The 10,909-nt window shown below is 56.8% G+C and overlaps 1 protein-coding gene and 1 long non-coding RNA gene across 3 annotated transcripts; one reads left to right on the forward strand and one right to left on the reverse strand.

Moving 5' to 3' along the window:
• Positions 1-3: 3 nt before the first annotated feature.
• Positions 4-4,231, reverse strand: LOC144330467 (uncharacterized). The gene is made up of 2 exons (XR_013396646.1): positions 3,848-4,231; positions 4-285 (listed from the first exon to the last, which is right to left on the reverse strand). It is a non-coding gene; the product is annotated as an uncharacterized LOC144330467 (long non-coding RNA).
• A 306-nt stretch (positions 4,232-4,537) lies between these two features.
• Positions 4,538-10,340, forward strand: SIVA1 (SIVA1 apoptosis inducing factor). Of its 2 annotated transcripts, NM_001261325.1 has the most exon segments (4): positions 4,541-4,715; positions 6,923-7,117; positions 7,888-8,044; positions 10,114-10,336. In NM_001261325.1, coding segments are annotated over 4 exon segments (528 nt in total). In that variant the 5' UTR covers positions 4,541-4,597; the 3' UTR covers positions 10,172-10,336.
• The last annotated feature ends 569 nt before the right edge of the window (positions 10,341-10,909 follow it).

Raw genomic sequence — 10,909 nt, forward strand, 5'->3', positions numbered from 1 at the left:
ATGTTTGATTTGACTTTGTCTTTATTGCTTTTAAACACTGAAAGACAACAATTCACTGTGACAGGAGTCTGGACGATGCAGCTTCCTAAGAGCTGCCCATCTTTTTTGGGTCACAAAGCCAAGCCTTGTGTTTACTCAGAAAATTAAATAGAACAAGCCCATATAAGAGACCAAGTGAATTAAATATGGTTTTTTTGTTTATTTGTTTTGTTTTGTTTTGAGATGCAGTCTTGCTCTGTCACCCAGGCTGGAGTGCAGTGGCACAATCTCAGCTCACCACAACCTCTGCCTCCCAGGTTCAAACGATTATCCTCCCTCAGCCTCCCGAGTAGCTGGGATTATAGGCGCCTGCCACCACGCCCAGCTAATTTTTGTATTTTTAATAGGGACGGGGTTTCACCATGTTAGCCAGGCTGGTCTCGAACGCCTGACCTCATGATCCGCCCGCCTCAGCCTCCCAAAGTGCTGGGATTACAGGCGGGAGCCACCACACCAGTGTGTTTAGTTTTAAAAAAACATATTTAGGCCAGGTGCGGTGGCTCAGAATTCGGAGTAAGTTTAGAAAAACAACTGCCGTTCCAGTATCCTTTCAAAGACAGGGAATCCTACAGAAAGGCCAGGCTGGTGGGGTTAGACCCTGACTTTTGAGCACTGTGGCTGTCAGCCGGTCTCACTAGCACGGGAAGTTCAGCAGGCTCTACTCACACGGCAGGGGCCCGGGGGCATAGGCTGGGTTATGAGATTACTGTGACTCCAGGGATTCAAGCAACTTTTCTAGACAGTGCCAAGAACAGCCCTCAGTGACCTGAGTGACAGGAAAGCCATGCAACTGCATGGCCCTGCCCCAGGCCACGGGCACTTGCTTCCTCAGGCCTGAGTCCCTCAGCAGCACAGCCACCTTGGGATAGGGTGGGACACACAGGCAGAAGTCAGCCTTTGAGTGTTCCCAGATGCTCTCCTTTCATAACATAGCAAGAGAGACAAAAAGGGAGCCTCGAGGCAGGGGTAAGCTCCTGGGGAGAGGGGGCTGAGGGCTTTCTCCACTGGGCCCTGGTATCTGCACCGGGCCGTCAAAGTCAAGTCATTTAAATAGAAATTTGAGAGCTGCAAAATAGGTGTTCAAACCTCTGTTTTGTAGTAGGTGCTAAATCTTCCACCAGAACACTAATTGTCATCGTTTTCCTCCCTCTCGGGATGGAATCCTGGCAGGCGTTTCACAGGGTAAAAAGACACTAACGCAGAGGGGAAATACTTCTCCCCCAGCACCAACTCACTTCCACGTGGACCAGAGCCAAGAGGCTCTGGCGACTGAGCGGTGGGTTAGTGCAGACAGCCAGGCCAATCATTCGGGTCTCCACTCCCTTCTTTTCAGTAGCAGATGTTTGGAGGGTCTGAGTGCTTATGGTAAGGGGCTCTCTCCACTTTGTATCAATAACACAGCCCCAGTGTAGATGGGGTCAGAGTGGTCTCTGTTGAATACATGGGTAAAAGACAAATTAGTGATAATTGTAGTGAATTATTATCGTTTTATGATAAGATTTATTCAGAATGGCATCCATTAGGAAGAAAAGTTGGACTTTCTGGTACAGAAGCAGGGCTCAGTCATTCTTTTTTTTTTTTTTTTTTTTTTGAGCCGGAGTCTCGCTCTGTCACCCAGGCTGGAGTGCAGTGGCCGGATCTCAGCTCACTGCAAGTTCCGCCTCCCGGGTTTACACCATTTTCCTGCCTCAGCCTCCTGAGTAGCTGGGACTATAGGCGCCCGCCACCTCGCCTGGCTAGTTTTTTATATTTTTTTAGTAGAGATGGGGTTTCACCGTGTTAGCCAGGATGGTCTCGATCTCCTGACCTCGTGATCCGCCCATCTCGACCTCCCAAAGCTGGGATTACAGGCTTGAGCCACCGCGCCCGGCCTAGCTCAGTCATTCTTGACACAGTTTCTAGCTCCTCACCTCCTCCCAGTTCCCCAGGGTGGTCCACCCAGATCTCTGCTTTATACACCTGCTTGCTGGTGACCAGCTCCCTATAGGACACCTGGATACAACCTACTGGACTCGGCCCCTGACCCCCACACCCCTCACGGACTGTGCAGACATGCCACAGTGACCACCACCCAGTCACAGCAAGATACCATGAAGCTGACGCCTGCTGGCTCGAAACCACACCCCACAGGAAATGCGCTTGGGTAACACCCTGGACCCCAATACAGATTTGGTGCACAGGCCACTGGCTCGCTCCCCATCCTCTGGCTGGGCCTGCCTGTTCCCCAAGGCTCCCCCTTCCCGCTGGCCTGTGAGGAACGCTGCCTCCTCCCTCCAGCCCCGTGAGTCACACACCCACTCTGCGGTTTCATGTGTTCTGCTGCGCTGCCTCCTCCAGCTCTCACCTGACCCTCGCACCCAAACCTCACTCTCCTCCTGGTCAGGGATCTCCCAGAGAGGCCATCATGATAGCAATGAACTGATCACGGCTCAGACAAAAGCCACAGGCTGCCTGCCAAGGCCTAGAAGCAAGCTGCTGGTGAGAGGAATGCCAGCACAGCTGGATACGCAGGCCTGAGGCCATCAGCCAGGGTCAGGAGGCATCCCACGAGGGCACACTAACCCCACGCCCACCGGCCCCAGAGCCCCGTCAGGGCAGGGCCAAAGTTTACAGCCACTCTCCAGAAGAAACCTCAAGACCGATTAGAGGAAAATTATGACAATGATTTTGTTTAATGAATTTTCCTTTTTCCTAGCACTTTGGACAGCTACCAGTTTCTTTACAAGTTAAGTATCCATCTGACGCAGGGCAGGTGAGCCCCAAAATTGGGGCTTAACCCTGGAGGGTTCATGGCTTCGCCCAGGAAGGCATTCAAGGGCGAGCGGGTGGTGTTAGCCAGGCAAGTTTGTTGAAGCAGCAGAGTCCTGCCCAGCAGCCTCTGAGGAACCGGCATACGGCCCGGGGGACAGCCCCGCTCCACAACCTGCCCGAGGTTCTGTATCTGTCCACGATGGTGATGCGACCCTAGGGTAGTCTGAAGTCTGAACACAGGGAAATCTTTAGAAATCCCCACGATCTATGAGATTGAAAAGAATCCTCCTCTCTGAGAATTTCATCTATTTCTGGGATAAACCAAATGTGTGTTTAGTCACACGTGACTCCAACTGAGCAACTTTCAAGTCATTTCCCTAAAGCAGAAGGAATTCTCCATTATGCCGGCGAAGTGGCAAGGAAGAGCCGAGAATGCTGGATCCCGCCCCCCACCAAGGACATCTGACCTGGAGGCTGGTGGGGCTTCGGCCACCCGTGGCCAGGGAGGAGTGCGCTGCCTCCGAGGGGGTGCGGGCAGCTGCGCCGCGGGTGTCACGCGGGATGGGTTTGCAGGGTTCCAGGCGTCAGCTCCTCACACGGGAGGCGGCGCCGACCGAGCCGCGAGGAGAACATAGTCCAAGGTGAAGCCCACGCCACAGGACGCGTCGGTTCTGCACCCGCCGGGCAGGGGAGAGCCGCCTCTGGTGAGCAGAACCCCGGAGAAGGGACGACGCGGGTGCACCGCGCGGCCTGGGGACCCCAAGTCAGACGACCCCGCTGTGCAAGAACATTTTCCACACACCCCCGCCCGGGGGCGCTCGGCAGCCGCACGCGGCCCTCGGAGCGCAGCCCCCACACGCCTTTACTTCCGGAAGGCGGGGACCGCCACAGCGAGGAGCTAGACCAGCCGAGGCAACAGAGCGAAACCCCGTTCCTACCCAAAACCGAAAAGCGGAGCGCGGAGGCGCGCGCCTGCGGTCCCAGCTACCCGGGAGGCAGAGGAGGGAGGATCGCCTGAGCCCGGAAGGCGGAGGCTGCAGTGAGCCGAGACTACCACAGCACTCCAGTCTGGGTGACAGAGCGAGACCCTGTCTCTAAAAGGAAAAAAGAGCTAGGAAAAAGCGGACTGCCCCTTAACTTCGGAGAAGTAAATGAGGAACTATAACCAGTGTCTACTGTTTAGGCATCAAACAAAAGCTGACAGGAATCCCGCCACCGACCCGGCCGTCCCCTGGCCAATCCCGCGCCGTTCCTCAAACTAGACCCGCTCCGACGTCGCCCTGGCGTTTCCCACGCCGATCCTCAAACGAGGCCCGCCCCCGATGCACAAGCTCCGCCCCTTAAACGCACCGCCCTTGCTGCACCGTCCTGACCCTCGGCTTCACCCGCTGGCTCTTCCCGCGCAGCCGAATGCCGCCCCTGACCTGGTTCCCAGCCTACCTCGCTTCGCACTGCATAGGAACCCCGCCCCTAGACTGTCCTCCCGCCTATCCTGAGCCGCGTGCGCACAAATCCCTCCCACAGACCCGCCCACCCTGATCCTCAACCTGGCCCCTGGCCTTTCCCGCGCGGTCGAATCCAGTACACCGGCATATGAGTCCCACCCCCGATCTCGTCCTCCGCCTATCCCGCGCCGCTCCGCGCAGGAGCCCCGCCCCCCACTTCACCCGCAGCCTATCACGCGCCGCGTCGCTTCCTCTGCCTCAAACCCGCTCACGCCCGCGGATGGGCGCGCGGCTGTGACGTCACTGCGTCGTTGGTAAGGGGCTGGCGGCCGGGGGGCTGCGTAGCTCCCGGCCCCGAGGCAATGCCCAAGCGGGGCTGCCCTTTCGCGGACGCGGCCCCGCTACAGCTCAAGGTCCGCGTGGGCCAGAGGGAGGTGAGCCGCGGCGTGTGTGCCGAGCGCTACTCGCAGGAGGTCTTCGGTGAGTGCCGGAAGGGCTGCCGAGGGTCCACTGCGTCGGGGCCTGGAACGGGCCGGGCCTCAGTGTCTCCTCTGAGGCCTGAGCGGGGGGCTCGAGGGCCCTGCTTTCTGGCCGCGGTTACACAAGCTGGCCACGCCCAGGGCTGGAGTCAGTGAGGGGGATGTGAGGACCCCAGCGTTCACCCACCTTGTCCAACAACCTGAAAGAAGAGGGTCGCTGCCCTTAGTCCCCGTGCCCTCTTCCACGATCCCAGTTAGTCGCCGCCCCTCAGTGAGCGGCAGCTGCCTGGTGCTTCTTCAGGACTGTCCCGTGCAGGATGCCCTGGGAGAGGTCGGGGAGCGGGGCGTCCTGCATGGAGTTAACCTGAAGAGTGCCCCTCCTGACCCAAGAGGTATTCATGGAGCGCGCCGCCCCTGCCAGGCACTGCGGCTGTCCTGGGAGACCAAAGGCGGGCAAGACAGATGTGTCCCGTCTCCCGGGAGCTCCCCAACCTAGTTGGGGAGACCAGCAGGAGAAGGAATCGCCACAGGTGATCCGGGCAGGCACAGGTTTGTGCAGTCGCACCTGCAGGGACGGCATGGAAGGCTTCTCGGAAGAACAGAGTCTGAGCCGAATCCTGTGGGGAGAGTGCGAGTTAGCCAGGCAGAGGCAGGGACGGAAGAGGCCGAGGCAGAAGCCAGGCAGCAGGAGAGCGAAGTAGGACTCCGTGTGGCTGGAATGTCCAGTTCTGGGTGGGATGTGAGGGCAGTGAGCTCCCAGGCCTTCTCTGGCTTTCTCCCTTGGATTTCAGGCGTGTTGGTCTTATTGATCATCACTCTGACTGGGATGATTAATACCCTGGGGCAGGTGCAAAGTGGAGCTTACCTTGCCTAGTGGTTGGGGCACAAGGTCTGCACCTGTAGAGCCGTTAGAGGATGACCCGGGGGGTGTGATTTGTCTGGTGCCGCTTGTGCCTTGGGGATGAAGGAAAGACGCTTCCTCCCGAGGTTCCTGTGTGCCGTGTCTCCAGTGTGCTAGGGCTGTGCAAGCGAGTGCTATCCCGGGCCATGCGGAGTTAAGAGGAATGATGCCATGGGAACTGTGGCTGGACTGCAGGCGCCTGCCCTCTCAGGACAGTTGAAAAATTCAAACACTGTGCAGGCAAGAAAGGAAGATGGAAACCGGGCCTGGCTCAGTCTGGCTCTTTACTCTTTACAAAGTAGGTAAATGCAGGACACCTACTTTGAACTGTGTGACAGTTTCCAAATTCCAGGCCACAGCTGTCACCCTGATCTCTTAACCTCGAATTGTCCACAAGGCCTTAAGGACAAGGATTAGCCTCACCACATGTCTGTCCCATTCCTTTCCCATTATAGATGGGGGAAGGTATGGGGGGCCAGGAGGAAGAGGTGCAGGGTGTTGTGGGCTGGCATCAGCTACTCCATTTGAGTTACCCACTATTATTGCTGCCCATTTCATGTAAAGCCACATAGAGTTTCTGGGATCTCTGCCTTTACTGTGTTATAATGAGGTGGGAAAAAAAAAGCAAAAACAAAGCATTTCTGGGTCTGGTCCTGGGCATCTGATTTTTGGAACCTCCCCCAGTGACTGAACTGTGGCCTGATGGAAAATCACTGCTCCCAGGGATGGGTGGGTATTCTAGAACGAGATCTGGAAGGTTCTGGGATGCTTGTCTTGCCAGCAACTCTGTAGCAGGCGAAGGGGGTGTGCGCTGGCCAGAGGCTGCAGGCCCAGCTCCAAGCTTCTGGCTGCTTCCTTGGCAGTGACAAGCTTTGTGAATTAGTGCTCCACAGTGCAGAGCTCCCTCTGTGCATTCCACAGAGCCTGCTTTCCAGGTGAGGAGTGCTGGGGAAGCAGAAAAGGGAGAAAGGGGAACAAGCTCAGTGAGGCAAGGCCGGCCGTGAGTTGCCGAAAGTGAGCAGAGTGATAGGAGAGGGAACCCTTGCATCAGGCACAGGTGGGGCTGCAGGGCCTGAGCCTTCCTGGAGGAGATGACAACTAAGCCAGGTAAGGAAGGGAGGCACGAGCATTCTCAGAGGCAGAGCAGGACCCAGCTCGCCAGGGCACAACACAGGCTGGGGTCACTGGGTGACAGAGGGCACACAGGAGGACGATGGGGTTCATGTGAGGCTGGAAAGACTAAGTGGCCATGCAGGGGCTTCGTTGGTACACAGTGAAGGATGTGAGAATGATTTGTCTTCCCCCAGAGAAGACCAAGCGACTCCTCTTCCTCGGGGCCCAGGCCTACCTGGACCATGTGTGGGATGAAGGCTGTGCCGTCGTTCACCTGCCAGAGTCCCCAAAGCCTGGCCCTACAGGGGCGCCGAGGGCTGCACGTGGGCAGATGCTGATTGGACCAGACGGCCGCCTGATCAGGAGCCTTGGGCAGGCCTCCGAAGCTGGTGAGTGGCACCAGCAGCCCTTCGTGGCTGTGGCACTGAGAGCAGGTGGTGGCACAGGCACTTTTCTTCATTTGCAAGCTCAGGCTTTTCCTCCCTGGGGAAGCAGGAGTCTGACCTAGAGCTTGGCCTTCTGGCTCAGAAGGCTCCTGTTATCAGGAGGTCTCACATTCAAGACTGGAAGTGATTAAATAGTTTCTAACTACTGGGCCAGAAAAGCAGCAGAGACTGGGTATCCCATCTGCTTTCCGCGTGCAGCCCCCTGGAATGGTCCCACATGGCTGGAAACACGCCGCTCCCATCCCTGTGCAGTGTGGAGTGTGGGTCTCAGAGCATCACCTGTGTTGCTGGTTAGAAATGCAGTCCCCGACCCTACCTCAAGGCTGGTTGGTGTGTCTGGGAGGAGCTCAGGCACCTCTTGGTTAACCAGTAAGGCAGTGGGCCACACTTTGAGACCCAGATGGGACACATGGAGTTCGACAAGCAGCAGGGGAAGAATGATCCTTCCAGCAGGTAGCAGAGGGACCTGGTGAGGGAAGGAGCACTGAACTTGGAGTCACCTGCAGCATGTCTCACGTTGGATCTCGCTAGTGAAACGGGGTCCTGTGCACTGTGCCAGGCTTCTGGGTTGTCAGAAGGACCCAGTGTGGGTGAGGATGGGGTAAGCAGGTCGGAGCCCTCTGCCCTCAGGTGTACATGGAGGCAGGTAGCCCAGCAGTCCCGGAAACTCCCGTCTCCTTGCAGGCTGACAGCATGGCATTTCTTCCTCACAGACCCATCCGGGATAGTGTCCATCGCCTGCTCCTCATGTGTGCGAGCCGTAGATGGGAAGGCCGTCTGCAGCCAGTGTGAGCGAGCCCTGTGCGGGCGGTGTGTGCGCACCTGCTGGGGCTGTGGCTCTGTGGCCTGTACCCTGTGTGGCCTCGTGGAGTAAGTACTTCAGTCCCTGGAGCTGCTGAGGTCCCGTAACCCCAGCAAGCTGTGACGGGGGACGGGTGGGTCACCCATGTTGGGAAGGGCCCAGAGCTCCCACATGTGTGGCACCTGATGCAGTGCCATCTGGCATTGCCTAACGGGACATGGTGGCAATAGATGCTTGGCCCAACTTTAGTGGTAGTAATCCTCTCTAAGGGAAAGCTCAACCTCACAGATCACCTGCTGTGTATCCAGCTCCGGTCCCTGTCTTCAGCCGCTTCCTGTTCTGGTCTTTGAGCGCCCCCACCTCCTCCTCCTCTGGCCTTTGAGCACCCCCTCCCGGTCCTCCTCACTGTCTGAGAAGCCCCTGGTTGGTGACACAGGTGCACACTGCAGCTTCGCCACAGTCATGCATGCTGTTTGGTTGTAGACCCTCTCGGGCAGGAAGTGGAATGTTTGCATAGTCTCCCATTTGTGGGTGGGTTTGCTGCAGCTGGCTGGATCCTGTCCTTACTCCTAAGGTGGGGAGGGGCGTTCTCACCACAGGGGCCACTGAGCTGGTGGGTGGGAGTGGACAGTGTGGAGCCTGTTTGCCCTGCCCCTTGAGAAAGATGACTTCATCCGGACACATGTGGAACTGGCTCTGTAGACCCAAAGCAAGCTTAGTCCAAACAGTGTCTGAAATTGTCCATCTAAAATAGAAACCACATGTTACATCTCGAGTCCTTTGTCTCGAGCCTTTCTTCAGTCAGGGCAGAGGCCTGACTCATTGGAGATGGCGAGGCCTGGGCAGAGGGTGGGCAGCACCAGGGAGAAGCGCCGCGTGCCTGTGGTTGGCTCCCATGGCTTCAACATGGGCAGGAGTGGGGTAACGCACCCCATCCAGGTTAGGAATCATCTGCAGGGCATCCTGCCCATCCTCTGCAGGGCTCTCCAGCTGGCTTCTGGTGGCAGGGAAGGGGCTGTCTTCCCGGCATACCCACAGTACTATTGGCAAACTCTGCAACACCGGGTGGCAAGCAGTTCTGGCTGCCTTGTTGACTCCATGGTCCTATCGTGTTTGGGATAGCCATTGCCGGTCTTGTTTCCTCGCAACGTCTCTCTTCATCACTTTCTCCCTGTGTTTTGCTGGTTTCTCTCACCTTTACCCTTAGAGCTTTTTTTTTTTTTCTGAGACAGAGTCTCACTCTGTCATCTAGGCTGGAGTGCAGTGGCGTGATCTTGATTCACTGCAACCTCTGCCTCCTGTGTTCAAGCAATTTTCCTGTCTCAGCCTCCCAAGTAGCTAGGATTACAGGTGTGCACCAGCACGCCCGGCTAATTTTTGTATTCTTAGTAGAGATGGGGTTTCACCATGTTGGCCAGGCTGGTCTCAAACTCCTGACCTTAGGTGATCCTCCGGCCTCGGCCTCCCAAGGTGCTGAGGTTACAGGCGTGAGCCACCATGCCCGGCCCTACCCTTAGTCTTGATACATCAGAAGAAAGCACTGTTTGATGTGCTTCAGTGTAGACCACTGTGGTTTGGTGAATTCTGGCAGGTCATCTGGAGGTTTCTTTGGAGAGCTTCTATCCTACTGGAAACCCAGGTTGGGCTCCATGTAAATTGGTTGGCAGTGGGAATCAGCTAGGGCTGCTGTACCTGAGTTCGCAGACCAGGTGGCTTAGACAGCAGGGAGGTACTGCCACACGGCTTTGGAGACCGGAAGTCTGAGAGGAAGGTGCTGGCAGGGCTGGTTCCTTCTGGGGCTGTGATGGGAAACCTGTCCTGACCTCTCCTGGCGTCTACTGTTATCTTTGGTGTTCCCTGTAGACAGCTGCCCGCTCCCTGTAGCTTCACGTCTTCCTTCTCTGTGTCCTTCTCTTCACGTGGTAGTCTTTTTAGGATGCTGGTCGTGTTGCCTTAGGGCCCCTACATCAGTGCCATCATCTAGACTGATTCTGCCGGCAGTCATCCTGTCTCCAGATAAGGTCTTGTCCTGAAGTGTTCTGGGTTAGGACTTTGACGTGTTTGAATGGTGGGGACTGGTGGACACAATTCAGCCCCTGACAGCAGCTTTTCTCTCCCCTCCCTGACGCTGTCGCAGCTGCAGTGACATGTACGAGAAAGTGCTGTGCACCAGCTGCACCATGTTCGAGACCTGAGGCTGGCTCAAGCCGGCTGCCTTCACGGAGAGCCATACCATGCATGGCAGCCTTCCCTGGACGAGCGCTCGGTGTTCACACTGAACTGTGGGGTCAGTGGGAAGGCCTTTTACATGTTCTATTTTGTATCCTAATGACAGAATGAATAAACCTCTTTATATTTGCACAAGAGGACTCTTGTCTGTCAGCACTTCTGAGGGTGGAGTTTGTGACCCTCCACCTGGGATGGCCAAAGAAACAGACAGTGGGCGGGGCCTGCTGCACCTGTTGTCTACCCACCAGCTCCGAGAGACCCCACTGTGCATTGTGTGAGGCCCCTCACTCGCCTCCTGCTACAGATGGGAAATCTCAGCCCAGAGCACGCTCCTCCCCAGCTTGCCCAGCTGGTAATGGGGAGAAAGGACCCAGGTCTGGCTCCAGGGTACACAACCAGTGTACTAGACCCTCGTGGAGAGAGGTGATACTCGCACACCATCCCCAGATGCCACTGTCATTCACACCTGATCCATCACATCTTGGTGTCTAGTTTACTTTTTTGGTGCCTGTGTGGTCAGACCCTGTGTGATTGATAGGCCCCTGCCCTCTGGGAGCTTTGCTCTAGCAGGGAGATGGCCGTAGCAGTGCTCCCCCTGCAGTCAGTGTAGCTTGTGTGGGGCCTTGAAGGAAGAGGAGTTGACAGGAGAGGAGGCGGGGTGCCCTGGAGGACAGAAGAGGGCTTGAGTGCTGGTCCCCACACAG

This window comes from Macaca mulatta, chromosome 7 (assembly GCF_049350105.2).
Source record: "Macaca mulatta isolate MMU2019108-1 chromosome 7, T2T-MMU8v2.0, whole genome shotgun sequence".
NCBI classification, from domain to species: Eukaryota; Metazoa; Chordata; class Mammalia; order Primates; family Cercopithecidae; genus Macaca; species Macaca mulatta.